At 38.2% G+C, this 16,426-nt stretch overlaps 1 protein-coding gene across 2 annotated transcripts in view; it reads left to right on the top strand.

Annotated features, from left to right (window-relative positions):
* Nucleotides 1-16,426, top strand: part of slc24a4b (solute carrier family 24 member 4b) — a 46,534-nt gene that overhangs the window by 17,408 nt on the left and 12,700 nt on the right. For both annotated transcript variants that reach the window (XM_059355985.1, XM_059355984.1), the window contains exons 3-10: nt 4,335-4,411; nt 9,745-9,819; nt 9,914-9,998; nt 10,122-10,225; nt 10,552-10,626; nt 10,736-10,761; nt 11,975-12,028; nt 15,390-15,484. In XM_059355985.1, coding sequence (XP_059211968.1) covers nt 4,335-4,411; nt 9,745-9,819; nt 9,914-9,998; nt 10,122-10,225; nt 10,552-10,626; nt 10,736-10,761; nt 11,975-12,028; nt 15,390-15,484 — 591 coding nt within the window. The remainder of the gene's footprint in view (nt 1-4,334; nt 4,412-9,744; nt 9,820-9,913; nt 9,999-10,121; nt 10,226-10,551; nt 10,627-10,735; nt 10,762-11,974; nt 12,029-15,389; nt 15,485-16,426) is intronic.

Genomic DNA, 16,426 nt, shown 5'->3' with positions numbered 1-16,426 from the left:
TCTCGCTCCCTTGTTGCCTCCAAAAAAGACAGCAGTCCCACGCAAACACAGCAGGATGGATAAAAGTTTGTTTTTTCACATTTGTACATCGCAAAACCTTTGTTCAGCTCAACACCCTTTATTCACCACCTTAAACATTTACCTGAAGATTCAGAATATCTGGCGTGAAATAATAAACCTACCGGACGTTTGACATTTAGTTCAAGTCTGTACCATTTTTTGATTTTATCAACATTTTTCTGTTGACCATTCTGATTTACTTTATTCTACATTTTAGTACTTTTAACATCCTATATCTTTGTCTATCACTTCTACTTTAAAGTGCATTTGATTTAAGGGTTCTCAGTAGATTGATTGTTGTACTTAAGGATAAATTTAGCCTTTAACGTATCCATTGAAAAGTGCACATGTGCATATCAGTCTAAAGCAAAGCAATATCTTACAAAGATGGAAAAATGTTAAATATTCATGATATATTTAAATAAAATGCTGAAAAGCAAGAACACTATTTTTAGAGCTGAAACAATCAACTTGAATTGACTGACATATTTTTTGATTAATAAAAAAAACCCTATATTTTTTGGCAAAACAAGCATTCAAGGATGGCACATTGGGCTAAAAAATATGAAAGACAATTTTCAGTATTTTTTTTTTTTTTACCCGATACAGAACAAAAAAATCTATTAAATCAAGTATAATCAACAGATTGCATTGATAAGAAGAATACCTCAAACCCTTTTGCATTTATGAAGCTGCATATGCATGTTTACTTTTGCCTAATAAGTTATTAAAAATTGATTTGAAAGTCTGTCAACTAATTTCTGCAGAAAATGCATTCGCAAAGCCTAATGTTGTGCCTTCTGCAGTTTATCTCCTCAATTCCTTTGCAAATGACACCTAATTTAACTGCACGCCATATTATTTATGATTCTATTTATGGGCCTCATTTGAGATGCATCACTTAAGCAATCTGTGTGTTGCCCCGGCTCCCGTGTGTGTGTACGTCCTGTCCCATCCAAGTCCCATCCCCGTCGCGTCCTGTCCTTGTGTGGGGGAAACGCCCGTGGAAGCATGTTCACGTCCGGTTCGACCTCTGCAGCGAGGAGACGCAGACGAAGCCCGTAGACGCTGTCTAGTCGAGTGTTTACAGGGACGAGGAGGCGACCCCTGCCTGTCCCTCATCTCCCCACTGAGGCACTTTTGTGATCACCTATTTTTACCTGAGATCTGATTGTATAGAGCGGCGAGGGGCTGAACATGTAACTAAAGAACATGGGTGGCAATGGTATTTAATTATTGATTAATGGCAGAGCGGCAGAACATAGAAACAGGAGGTGAAAAGGCTCCAACAGCAGGGAAATTCATACCTTTTCTGCTTTCCTTCCGTAGCTGGAGTAATGTATGGTTTGTGGGGATGTTTTTCCATGAGGTATCAGCAGGAGTTTAGCCTACTGTATTGGCATCAGTTTGTTTTCAGTCACCTTTGAGGGCACAGCTGACAAATCCTGTAATTGATTGCGCCTTCGCTTGAGGCCGAAAGCTTTCCGACACGTTTGGTTCAGCACATAAACCTGTCAGAAATGAAATGAGCTAAAGCCGGCCCGCCACAGTCAATGTTGACGTGAGACTCCAATGTCAGCCAGGTGTTCTCACTTTCTCTTTGTATTTTAAGGTCATAAACACATTCCTCATACCTTTCTCTTTTTTATCATGAATTTCTCCTCTAATCAGTTGCATTTAAGCGTCATGAAGACAGCGTTATTGCTGCAGTGAGCCACTAAAAACTCCCACAAATCAAAACTGGATTAATTTGTGTCCCACAGCAACAGAGCAAAGATACTACAATGCTCTTCCTGGCAGAGATAATGTGTTAGATGACATACGGAGATACAAAATGTACCACATTACCATATACGTGTGATGTAATTGAGTGAAATCCAGGATGCATGCAGTCGATTAAGTGGGCTCGCACTACATCGTGTTTTGATTTGCCTGTGCAGTGTTCCAAACGCTGCGCTGATTCAGTCATGTGTGCACACCGTCGGATATCATGAAAACAGGCGACGTGAGGCTGGGACAGATGCAGGAGAAGTCTCAGGTGAGCACTGTTCCACTTCACGAGTCCATATGTGACAAGGGCCCAAATCTTGCCTTTGTGTGCAGTTGTAAACAGTGTTATCCTGCTTTCTCATTTGTTTTTCGAACAGTACTATGCATGAGCGGTACAATAGTAAAGCAGTCCAGTCTATTTGATTATTATGTAACCTGTTGGTGGCATTTAGGGATTGCAACGTTGGTCAGTCCACCAATTTGATCCAGATGTAAATATCTGAACACATATTGGATGGATTGCTTTGAAAGTCTGACATTAATTTTGCATAGAAGATGAATCCTACTGACTTCAATTATCATTTTTTCCATGTATAACCCTGATTCCAAAAAAGTTGGGACATAGGCAGTATGCAACCCAAGTTTTGGGTTTATCCAGAAATTTGGAAGCTAACTTTGTGAGCAGCCTAGTGTTCTCTGGATTTCAGTCAGATTCGCCCTTTTCTTCTTTTTTTTTTTTTTTTTCAAACATGGTCACTTCTGGTTCCAAAAAACCACAGTAGTCCAAAAACCAGTGCATGATGTCATGACAGCTACCTTCACTTATTTTATATAGTCTCTATGAAGGAAATGAACGGCAATAAATCCATCACACTGACAAAATTCCACCACATAAATAATGGAATTTAAAACCCTGGTGAGTTTGTAAAACAGATGCAACAGATGATAAAAACTTACTCTTTTGAGCAGTGGTGGAAGAAGTAAAAGTACCAATACTACAGTAGAAATACTACAAGTAAAAGTCATGCATTCAAAATCTTACTCAAATACAATAGTATGAACATGAATATAAACTTTAAGTACCAAAGTACAAGTAGTCATGCAGAATAGACCATTTCAGTATAATACAGCATATCACACTAGATTACAATTATTGATGCATTAATGTGTAACTTTAATATTGGGCTGCTAAACCTACAACCTTTTGTTCCAAAAAGTAAAGACTGTGTAAAATAAATGAAGCAGAATGCATTAAATTCAGAGTTTATATTACAAAAATGAAAGTTTATCAGTTTGACCATAAAATAAACTCTTTGTGGCATATATTCAATTGAAAACTGTACAAAGGATTCACAAATTCTCACAATAGATTTAATTTGTCAGAACTTTTGTGAAATTGTATAATATATCATGTTATATTTTCTATTTATAACCCAAATCTATAAAGTAACTAAGGCTTTTAAATACATTTAGTGGAGTGAGAAGTCCAACTGAAATGGTGGTGTAGTAGTATAAACTGCTGTGGAATGGAAACATTGAAGTACAATTGCCTCATATTTGTACTTGTGTACAGTACATAAGCATAAATGTACTCTGTGATGTTAGCATGTAGCTCAAAGCACCGTCATGCCTCACAGAGCTGCTAACAGGACTGCAGACCTGTTTGTTTCTCTTCAGCTGGATAGTTTCTCCTGCCTGCAGTCAGGCTAACCGTAGCTAAGAGCTAGCAGTAGCTTGTGTAAGCAATACGCTAGTTATGTTTCCGGCCTGTTACAAGGAGAGACAAGATGTTAGCCTGCAGCTCGGGGCCCAACGGGAGCGGGAACGGGTCGGACAGAGGCCGCTCTCCACACACGCCGGGTCCTGTCAGGGAGACGGCCAGCTTCTGTCTCCACCCAGGTGCACCGCGGAGATGTGAGCCGTGTGGTGCTACCATGATCACACTGTGTTCCAGCTGGAGCTCTGGATGATGGATGACGAGTCCTCAGCATGGGAGGTTTTTCTGCCTGCTTGCTTTAATTCTGTATGACTTCAGGCTCCTAATATAGCCGAGGAGACGTGATGGTTGTCTGTTCTTCTCTTTTTTTCTTCCTTTTTTCCCTTCCATGAATAGGTATGAAGTCATTGGTTGCCGAGTGGTGTGTCATACTGGCAGGCTGATTTTCAAAAAGTGTTTAGAGGCCCTTGATGTCTGAGTTCCCGCTTTTTTTTTTTTTTTTTTTTTTTGGATGATGATCACAGGCTGCTATTTAATTTGCATTTGACCCTACCTGGCTGCAGTGCCCCTGTTTTTTGCAATATCAGGTAGAGATGGAACATGAAGTGGAGAAAGGTACCAAGACTAAACTGATTCAGTGCTGAACCAACAGGGCTCCCCAGGCCCGCTCGTCCCGAGGCCGTCACCCATCACGATGTCACGCGGCCCTCTCAGGGTGGGTCGGGGACATGTACCTCGCTGTCACGCTGCTGATGTGTGGTGACCGTGACATTTCCTCTCTCCTCAGCGGTACACGAGTTCCCCGATGACCTTTTCACCAATGATGAACGTAAGAGGGGGGCCGTTCTGCTCCACATCATGGCGGTAAGAGGACTTTTCTTGTTTTTGTTTCCTTGTTTTTTGTTTTTTTTTAAGCTCCTGCACCTGCATCTCCCATCACACACAGTCAACAGTGGGCTCAGCTGGTTGCAGGTGGATTTAGAAGCTTTTCACTTAGCAGCCAAACTGCCTGTTTTGAGCTTTTAAAGACTGGAGGTAAGGACGGGTGGTGGTAGCAGTTGTTACTTTGCCAGATTGCAAAGAGGCCACAGAGGAGCTTCGTATTGTTCAAATGATTATTCACTTCACACCAAAATCGGTGTGCACCCATTATGGTGCAAAAACAACTCTCTATAGGTGTAAATGCACACACGGATGTAATGAAGCTCATAGGGGAGGAAGGAAAAGTTGGATAAAAACTGGGATGGTCGCCCATAAAGTTGGAATAATTGTGTTTTCAGACACAATTCTCCTGTTAATTGTGGTTTTATTTTCATTGTGATATATTTGGAAGAGATTAATAAAAGTTTGAGAAGATGTACACTTTGTCTGTCAAGAATAAATTCCGTTTTTACAATCATTTCATGGAAATGGGTAAAAATATATTTCAACTTCAAAAATACATACATTTAAAAAAAAAAAAAGTCAAAATCCATTTTAGGGCTGGGCAATATATCAAATTGTATTCTTCATTACAACATTGGCTTCCAAAAATAACAGAGGTGTGTTTTTACTCGAGTTACTGACTTGAATGTTATAGTTCAACAAAATGTTGAATATGTTTTTTTTTTTTTTTTTTTTACATTTAAATTATATTTAAGGTTATATTTTTTTAAGTTTAATAAATGCATGAAGTTTCCAAAGTAAATGGGTAATCATGTTAAATAATTATGATCTTAGTACTCACCAAATTATTATTATTATTTTTTTTTTTTGATCGAGCAGCACTAGTTCATCGTATGTATATATGCAGGAGCGATCCATAGAGGCGCTGGTCCATGTAGTCATGTCATATAGACATTTTATTTATTGAAACCAGACCATATCACCCAGCCCTAGAACAGGTAGAACAATAAGTAATACTTCAAACATGAAGGCTCACATGCTCTGTAATGCATACTGATGCCCTATATCGCAGCCAAAAGTTTAAGATATTTAATCTCATATCTTCGTAGTAGTAAGCAAAACACAACATGCAGCAGTAGATTAAAGTTAGCGGATATGAGCCATTAGCGGTGCAGTCTTTGGATGTATTGAATGCTCATCAGAACAGCTGAGAAACTACAAGAAGCCATTAATTTTATTTTACGCTTCAGAGTGTCGTAAATCGATGACTCCTCTCATAGGAGAGCTTCAACTCAGGAGTGTGTGTGTGTAGAAAGCCTCATAATAAATATTGCAGCGCTCCGAGTATTTTTAGTCAGAGTTTAAATATGAGAATGATTGATTATAAGGATGCTGAGGCACTTGATAAATACAGGCCCAGGTCGAGAAATGAGGACAGACAAATGTTCATAATTGATACTGTAAGAGCTGCTGCTCCACGTGACAAACCGTGAGTCTACGTTCAGTCATGCTAAGCTCCACTGACCTGACATAAAGACTTAAAGCCACCTGTGGAGTTTTCACTATTGTTCAGCAGGAGGTGCTGCTCTTCATGCTGGATTTAACTGGCTTTAAAAAGTTTTTTTTTTTTTTTAAAGTCAAATACAGCTCAGGAGAGGCTTCATGACCTCAGTATTTCTAAAATCCTGACTAATGCCCTTACACACTCCCCAAAAATTAAATGGACATTCATGGAAATTTTACTTCCCAGCATGAAATACGGTTTCACAGCCTTCTCTACACCGTGGTAAAAATGCTGAAACTTTTAATAATGCATTATTTGTTGGATTCTAGGATAGCTTCACAAATCTTAAGGCTTTTTTAAAGTTTTAGATTTTTCCTCTTCTGCAGCTCAGGAAGGGAACACGGAGGGGATTTTGTTCTAAGAAGGCTGCACAGTGGGAGACACACTTGATTTGTTTTACTCAAACTGCTGAAAGTCTTAACTTTAGATCAAACTTTGAACACAAAGGCTGTGTGTTGTGTCCTAAAACAGCAAGCAAAACTAATTTCAACGGTCATATGGACAACTAAACAACCTTTTCCTTTTAAAACAAGTCCAATTTAAACATTTGGGTCAAAGATAATACTAGAAACAGTTTATAAAACGCTTACCGTTCAAAAAAGAAATAAAATAAAAAAACAGAGGATATGACATCATTGACTACGTTTACATGCACAAAATATTCAGATTTTTTCCCCTTATTCTGTAAAGACTGTATTCCTACTGAGCTGTTTTAATGGCCAATGAAATTAATATTCTAATATTTCAGTTTACAAGCAGTCATGCATACTGATATATTGTTGTTTATCAGGTCAAAATATGGAGAGATGGAGCTGAATTCTTTTTTTTTTTTTTTTTTTTTTTTTTTGTCAAAATAGAATTTTTTTTCTAAAGTTTTCCACCTGTTTAGCCAAGTTATTTTTATTAGTTTATTCCTAAGGGACAAGAACAGAGAAACACTGGCAGTTGCAGAAGCGTGTCTGATGTTCAGTATGTGTATAAATCTAATTTAAAACAACCCCTACCTTTGGCCTTTTGATAGTTTAAGTTTTTAAAATAGCAAATTACAGTTTAAAATGTTCAAATGGGAGCATATTGTAATTAAAAATAAGATCCATATCCAATAAACCTCTTGATAGTTCATCATGTTAAAAGTAGTTGTGCTTCTACATCAGAGCAGCAACAAGGATTTTCTTTTGTTCATGCATCTCCTTCCCAGCTGTGAAACAGTCAAGTGGCTGTTTCACAAACTGCAGTTAAAAACCCAAACTGAGATGCGAATGCTACATACATGTCCAAAGAAAGCTTCTAAAACCTGAATAATATCAGCATATCTCACATGTCTTAATCAGAAAATTTGAAACACGGACACATGGATATGCAGTTTAAATGACTGTGTCAAACTAAGAACAATGGAGGATGCTGATGTCGCTTGGAGGTCGCAGTCATCACCTACAGCCGATGGTGCATGAATGATGCTTTTTCCTGAGTAAGGGGAATTATTCCAACTTCGGTGTGTTCATGAGCATTAAATCACAACATGGACACTACAAAGAAGATCTGTTGTACTTTATTGCTCAGAGCATTTAAACAACATGTGATGTTGCTTTCCTTTATTTGCATGATACTGAAGTGCAAAGAAAACAGATCTGTGGAGGCATGAAATACAATCTAGAACAAATTTTTCTGATTATTCTCACATCACATGAATGCAGCACAAATGCCTTGTCTCGCAATGTTAACTTAAGTGTAAATGAATTATTGTAACTGCCCCGTGAATCGGATCTGCTCCAAAGTTTAATGTGTTCTTCCTCGGCCAATTCTTCACCATTCCTCCAAGTTTCATGAGAATCAGGACAGTTGTTCTTTCAGACGGACAGACACCAAAACATCCTTTGGCGGCAGCAGCATGTCCAGACTTTTTGACTCGGTAGATCACTGATTTATGCATTGGTGGCTTAATGTGTGTCAAATTAACGTGAATCAACCATTTCTGTTTCCACTACTCTGCTAGAATGACTAACATTACAGTGTTTATTTTATTTAATGTTTATATGTATAGGGACATGTATGAAGCATCATAAGACATCAAAAGCACCTCCCAAAATCTTATTGATCATCAATGTCAATATGTCTTGAAAAAAATATTTCTCCACTTCTGTAGCAGAGAGACATGAAATGCAAATGCATGCAAATGCATTTTAAAGCCTAAACTAGTGGCTTTAACTGTACACCATTGCCTTTGTCAAAACAATTCATAAAGATTTTTTCTAATCTATTAACATCCTAAAAATTTGAAAATCTTTACTTTCTGTCCATTCTTCCACATGGAGGCGCAGAAGAATTTTTTTTATTGCCCTTTCGCCTTCTACACATGTATTTCAGCGAATCTTGTTGCATTTCATCAGTTAAGTGTCTTATAAATAGCAAGATAAAAAAGGAATAAAAATAAAAAATCATCCAAAACAGGCAGACTTCGCATCCCATCTTAAACGCAGAAGCGAGTGTACCTCTCTCCTGGTCTGAAAGGTATATACATGCAAATGTTGCGTCTGGTCTGAATGAGTTAATAGTCTAAGCTAATTTCCAATTTCAGTCCCTAGATGGGGCTTTACAATTAATAAAATTCAACAAATACAAGATCTTATCAGCACTGAGTCAATGATCGATGCATCAAAAACACATACACGTGTTACCGAAATGGTGCATCTAAAAGTTGTACAAAATAAAACATTGCACATTCAAAAATGCAGTCACGGACAATATTAAATAATAAAGTACAGTAACAAAGATAAACCTAAGTCCAGTTTCTGACCAGCCAAGAGTTTAGGACAATGGGATGGCTACTGGGCCCGTGCCACCCCGAGCCACTCTTTGGACACGCCCCTGTTAAACAGAGGTAATAGATATTAGTGTGCATGGAAACTTAGTCCATGCTATGAATGGTGACTCTGGCCCTGAACACACCCTGTGTCTTTTGACCTTTTTATTGACTTGACAAGTTGAATGAGAGCCAATTTGAGCCGAGGTGTGAGAACTGTGGTGCTTTGGCTGAGCACTTCTCACCACAGAGATATATTAACACAGTCGTACAGTCGTAGCTCATGTCTTACTCGTTCTGAACCTTAATGAAAGTTGTAGTGCCGCAATGTTACTATGATCACTATTGTGTTCTGCCCAAGTTTGGTGTTATTAGGTCTAGTAATGTTCATAAAGAAGCTTATGTAAAATACAACCCAAAGTCAGTTTTGAGCTGTGGTTCAGTACACTGCACTTAAGTGTCTCCGCTTTATGTTCCACACTGAAATATGACTTCTTACTGCCCTGGCTTCACTGCTGAGAGTGGAAATGTGTGGTGGGTCTGATCATACTGCAGTCCTGCACTGCCCCCTGTGGATAGCATAGAGCAGAGCACCGCTGCTGGGGCTGCCGGGGCCGTGGTGATGTCACAGCTGATCTATAATTTATAGATCTCCCCTCAGCCTACTGAAATAGGCTGCCTCCACCTCAGCCCTCCTCCCTCACATCCATCCTGACACATCGTGTAGATTTTTTAAAACTGTAAGAGAAACCGGCCCCTCGCTGAATTGACATTTAAATTTAATGCCGGCTCTGTTTTAATTGGGTGCTGTGCTTTGAGACTCCCCTTCACCCGTCCTTTAGTTGGAGAATATCTCGCTCTGCAAATACTCTATTAACTGAGATAATTTCTGCTGATTTAAGGATGTATCAACACGCACAAACTTAACTCTGCTGCTCCTGTCTCCAGGCCCTCTACATGTTCCTGGCCCTCGCCATAACCTGCGACGAATACTTTGTGACATCGCTGGAGAAGATCTGTGAGGTACCTGGGAGTTGTAGTCCTTCATGTTTCAGTCTTAATTTCACACAATGCCACTTCGTCTGTGCAAACAATACGTCTTCCTTATTTCTTGCAGAAACTAGATCTGAGTGAAGATGTTGCAGGAGCCACCTTCATGGCAGCTGGCAGCTCTGCTCCAGAGCTTTTTGCATCTGTCATTGGTAAAGACACACACACAAACACACACACACACACACACACATACAGTATGTGCATACACTCAGACACTCCCAGATGGTTGGTGTCACTGCTGACTCTGATTGGCCGCCTCTCCTTGTGTGCAGGTGTCTTCATCACACACGGTGATGTGGGGGTGGGGACCATCGTCGGCTCAGCGGTCTTCAACATCCTTTGTATCATCGGTGTGTGTGGGATCTTTGCTGGACAGGTGTGTGTGTGTTTAAGATGGAGTGACTTAGCGCCCCGGCTGCATCTTTCTGTTTATTTATAGACTACAGAACAGCACATGTGTGGCATAAGATTTTTGCTGAGGGGAAACAAAGCCATCTGCTTCCTTTAGCTTTCTCAGAACTGGTTTTAGTGGAAAATGGGGAAGTGAACTCCTGAGGCATAAAAGGATCATAAATATGTCAGTTCTCTAAGCTTTTTCTGTCAAGTAAAATTCACACATTAAGTGCGTTTGATAACGTGTTGACCAAAATGCATTAAGAAATCACCTAAAATATGACGGTACACTTTTCTCCATGAAACCAGGTGGTGATGTTGACGTGGTGGGCAGTTTTCAGGGATTCCTCCTACTACATCCTGTCTGTTGTGGCTTTAATCGCAGTAAGTTGGCACACATGCAGCTATTTATTCACACCAGCTGTGACTTCCTCTGAAGGTTGTTTTTTTTCATTCCTAATCTAACAGAAAATGTTTCCTTTCTGTTTTTCAGTTCATCTACGATGATAAGATAGTTTGGTAAGTTGTACCTCAAGTTTAGTTATAAATGGATCCGTATTATAAAGCAAGATTATGAAAGAAAAAGTACCCCCAAATGTATATAGTGTTGTTCTAAAGAGAGTTTTAGTTCTACTGTAGATAATACACTGACTTTGGATGTCAACACGCCCTCAGTTTGGAGTAGCAGGCAGAACTACTGACACAGAAGCAAAGCAACGTGCTGCTGTGGACGGAGCAGCAGAAAAGTCAATTAAAAAAGGCCCACCTAAAAAAAAAAAAGTTAATATCAGTTAAAGTCTGGAATATTTTCACCTCTTAACCTTCCCTAACTCTCTTCAAAGCCACCAGACTCCATTGATAAAATCAGTAATTTTACCTTGGGGCTGTCTAATGACAAGCTAAAGTGGTAGAAATATTCTAAATATACCATACACAATGGAGACAAGAAACTGCTTTATATTCTTTTAGCAGCAAGCAAAAAGGCCATTACCAGGAGATGGCTCAAGCCTGAGCAACCACGAAATGAGGACTGGATCAACATTATACAAGACATCTACAAAAAGGAAAAAGTGACTTTTCAACTAAAATTGCAAATGGACTTATTTTCCAAAACTTGGTCAAAATGGACAGAATATGTTAAGCCTACAAGTTCTGACTTTATGTAACTAACAACGACTGCTGCAAATAATGATGCTAGGAGAAAATGATGATGCTGTGTGATATAGGTACCCCCCACCCCAACTGTTCCTGTTCTTTGTTCTGTATAAAATGTTTGAAAATTCCTCAATAAAAAGTGAATTTAAAAAAAAAAAAATATATATATATATATATATATATATATATATATACCATACACTTAAAATGATGTTGACTGACTAAAATATCCTTAAAAAAAACAGTCTAAGATAATTAGTTTAGCTGCTGGTCCCCTCCACAGCCATACATTGTTTCTGTGTCGGTACTCCTGTCCTGTCCCTCCAAACTGGGAGTGTGGCGATCTCCATCTATTGTAGCTAATACACTGACTATGGGTAATAACCTCATAAAACTCCATTTTAAAAAGCTCTAACATAATTGATGTCATTTTAGTAAAAATACAGCAAATAACGATGGCAGCAGTCATCTGAAATAAGTCCTTAAGATCCTGGATATTCTGCTTGTTTCTTAAAGTGCGTGGGATCCTGAAGTAATTTATATAATATAATCATTCTGTTTTTCTTCTCTCCATCAGGTGGGAGAGCTTGATACTGATGGTCATGTATGCTGGATACATTCTTGTCATGAAGTGAGTACTTCACATGTACATATATATATATTATAACTTCAATGGAATTATTTAACAGATGCTTTTTTTTTTTACACAATCTTATATGTATTAACATTATATCTAACTGTTTAGCTACTCTTATAGAAGTTGATACTATGATGCCCCAGAGCAAGAATGTTAATCATAAACAGACTAGACTAAATATACTAAGTAGCATTAGCTACCCATTTTCGTTAGATTGAAAATTAAAATAGGAAAGCTACTGTTATTAGTAGTAGTTTATACTGTGATGCCCAAGAACAGAAATGTTCATCATAAAACTGCACTGGCGGATGTAGTTTTACTATAGCTACCTAGCTGAAGCTCTAACATTTATAGTATAAAACATTTGAAGTATACTAAGTCTGGTGCTCGGTGTGTTTAGCTAACGGTTAAGCTAGCTAGTCTTTTCTCTTTATCAAGTGATTGGAGGTTGAAGGAAAATTATAAGGCTCTGTTATTCGTTTTACACTCAATATGATATTTCAATATGCATATATATAATATTTGATAAAACTGTTTCCTCGTGAGAAATACTTTAATCTATGGAATTCTAGCCTTTCCATTGAATTACAAAAGGATCAGTGTTTCTTTGTAGTCATTTGTCTGGGTTACATATCATTGGATCGTAATTTCCAGTTACAATCTGCCCCCTTTAATCCGTCACCTTTCAGCTTGTACGAGCAATCTGTTTGCAAAAATTCAGACTCCATCTATTACGCCATAGTCGTGTCTTTATAGTTCAAAACTGCATAATGCCAACCCACGTCGGCCCGCGCCGCTGTCTCTGTCCAGCTGGTAATCTGCGTTACACTCAGCAGCAGCCTGCTCTCTCGCTGCCATAAGAGTTTAATCTTTCTCCCTCTGCAGTGGCTAAGAGCACAGGCTTAACCGGATCACTCCTCTCCTTTCTCATTTGGAGGAAAGAAGTGCTTACTGTAGGATGTGCTGTCATATGTCTCCCCTCTCCCAAAAATATCCGCTGACCATTTTGGTCCGTTCCAGTCAAAATGGAGTAGAGTGGGGTTTTATTTATATTATATATTTTATATTTAGCACGATCAGAGCACCGAGGTGACCTTTCACGGCTCCAATGTGATTTCCCCCCCCCCCCCTTCTCCCTCCTCAAATAGCACGCGAGCTGCCAATTGTGAAAACAAATAACCACATCGGGCAAAATGTAAAAATAAAATGGTCTGTTCATGCGTTTAAATCTTAAATCTTTATGCATTTATTTTTGGATTTCACAAGTCGAGTAAATGGACCTCAAACTGACATAATGTAATTAGAAAGAGACGCCGGCTTCCAGTGCCTGTCTACTGTCTTCATCAAGGACCTGAATAAAGATCAGTGTTGCCAACCTTACAACTTTCTAGCCTGATTTAGCCACTTTTCTGACCCTCTTAGTGACTTTAATTCTTCAAAGCAGCAAATTTAGCTATTTTATTCACACCATTAGGGTCAAAGAAGTGAGAAATAAATTATGTTGTTATGATCAGGCAGGCAGTCAGTCGACAAAACCACTAAGCTGATGTGTTGTCACAAATGTGCAGTGAGCAGTTTCTTTGCATTGAATGACAATATGGAAGAAAATGACTCCAGATGTCGTTGTACCGTATATGTTTTCTTTATAAACCTATTATAACCTAAACTAAATTTTTGAAGTAGTGTAGCATTAGCGACCCAACTTGGTTAGCATTTGCTTGACAGCTAAAATGGTATAGCTGCTGTTAAAAAAACTGTAAAATCTATCTATTTAATGTTGTTTATTTTGGCTTTTTTGGTGAGGGCAATTTTGAATGCAATTAGCTTTCAAAATATGAGATGGAGAAAGAATCTTTAATCATATCTGAAATTGAAATTATTTAATAGATGCTGCCTTTTTCACACAATCTTATGTGCATTAACATGATATCTAACTTATTAACTACTCTTACAAGTTTATACTGAGATGCCTGAGAACAGAAATGTTAATCATAAACTTCTAAGTAGCATCAGCTGCCCACCTTGGTTAGCATTTACTTGACAGCTAAAATGGTATCGCTACTGTAAGAAAACTACAGTAAAATGTATCTTTAATGTTGTTTAATTGTAAAATTTGTGGGGGGATTTTGGCAAATGAATTGCATTCAAAAATATGAGATGGAGAAATAACCAACTTCAATGGAATTATTTAACAGATGTTTTTTTTTATTTTATTTTTTACACAATCTTATATGTATTAACATGATATCTAACTGATTAGCTACTCTTAAGTTTATACCATGATGCCCCAGAACAAGAATGTTAATCATAAACAAACTAGACTAAATATTCTAAGTAGCATTATAGCTACCCATTTTCGTTAGCTTGAAAATTAAAATAGGAAAGCTACTGTTAGTAGTAGTAGTTTATACTGTGATGCCCAAGAACAGAAATGTTCATCATAAAACTGCACTGGCTGATGTAGTTTTACTATAGCTACCTAGCTGAAGCTCTAACTTTTATAGTATAAAACATTTAAAGTTTAAGTCTGGTACTCCGTGTGTTTAGCTAACGGTTAAGCTAGCTAGTCTTTTCTCTTTATCAAGTGATTGGAGGTTGAAGGAAAATTATAAGGCTCTATATTCGTTTTACACTCAATATGATATTAGTTCAATATGCATAATTAAGAGACCTCTGATGGTTTTGACTTAAGCTATACTGTACTTAAATATAACAACCTTTTCTTAATTCAAATATGAAAAAACTTCAACTAAAAAAATGAAATATGGAAGCAAGGAATGAAGATGGCACTAAATTACTTCTTGCAAACCCTAAAATATAAGAAATGTTAAGTTTTAATGTTGCTTTTGAAGGTGTAGAGCCTCTGAAGGGGATAGAGCTGCTCTTGTGATGTTGCCAGTGTTACTTTGCACACATTTTGTTCAAAGGCAGCTGTGTTATTTGTGATCCATTTTTACGTAATGGCACTCAAACGGTCTCTTTGAGGGCCTGGGGGGCTTATGAAATACACCTTGTTATTTGCTTCTGGTACCACTTTTTCTCTATCTTTCTGTTCTACTGCAGAACAGCATATTTTAGCCATTTTTTGTACATGTAGTGTAATGCTGATGCCGTTTTTTAAGTAGGCCACCTAACTGTAAATTCATGCTATAGAAGTATGGAGTGTAAGCAGGTTATTTTGGCTAATTAATTCCTATACTGTACAGTTTGTTTCAAACAAGTTTGGAGCCTTTCATCTGAAGCTCATAAACCCTATTTGCAAATGTGAAGCTTGACACTGTATTCTTTATTTATTTCCCTTTTAGACTCTGAATAGTATCTCTAATTCAGGGATTATATTTCATCTGTTTACTAGATTCAACTCCAGCATGCAGAACTTTTTCATGGGCCCCAAAAAGAGCAAGAACGTGGCCAATGGTAACGCTGCGGCCAGCAGCGAGATGGAGGACGGTAATGCTAATTATGACTATGTTTTGGATGACGACCCGTCATTGCCATTGCTCCCATCAGGTAAGGTTAATCAGACAGGCTGTGTACCTGAGACTTTTCTCTGCAAGGAAATTAATCTTATGTTGAAATTAAAATATAGATGATTTGACACTAATTCTCTGGAAGATTGTGGTTGTTTGTGGCTTTAACCTTTGGTGCTGTCCGCTAAACTAACTTCAATTTCCTCATCTTATTCTGTCTTTTGCTAAAATGTACTTTAAAACAATTATTCAATATTTTTGGAAGATGCTAATTTGCTTTCTTTGCCAAGTGAGAAGATGGATATCACTCTTCAGCCGTTTTCCCCCGTTTCCAGTCATATTGCTATGCTAAGCTAACCAACTGCTGTAGCCTTCTATTCAACTTACAGTGTTATATATTGCATATAGCATTAGAGTTGCTTAGAGGCAGACTTTGTCACCTTCTGACTGAGCCAGGCTAGCAGTTTTTCCCTGTTCACACCACATTATTATGGATCCCACTGCATTTCCGAAAAATTCACTCCCTGAGACGCTAGGATTGGTCAGTGCAGTGCCATACGTCCTGCGACAGATGGTGTCATGTCACTGCATTGGGTCTTCTTGTCACCTTTGGAAGAAGTTGTTGTTTATTTACCGTGATTAAACTTGCATGAGACTTGCATAATTATAAGTTAGCCCCAGCTCTTGGAGAGAGAACAAATTTCTCTATTCTCGTCATATCTGGGCAGAACTTTTTTCTTGTGTGGTGTCAACAACTATTGCATGATTGGTCAGAAATTTGAATTTGACAAGCTGCAGTGGGTGGGCCCTACGAGGACTTCCCAGGAGTTCTGCACTTGAGTTTCTAAGTTTAAGTATAAAATGTCCTAACCAGAACTAACTTTGTTTTGGTTCTTGCCACCTTGAGAAAACAAACAAATTT

The sequence above is a fragment of the Centropristis striata genome, chromosome 18, assembly GCF_030273125.1.
Source record: "Centropristis striata isolate RG_2023a ecotype Rhode Island chromosome 18, C.striata_1.0, whole genome shotgun sequence".
In the NCBI taxonomy this organism is placed as follows: domain Eukaryota; kingdom Metazoa; phylum Chordata; class Actinopteri; order Perciformes; family Serranidae; genus Centropristis; species Centropristis striata.
Note: the sequence above shows the minus strand (reverse complement) of the source record. Positions and strands in the feature narration are given on the sequence as shown.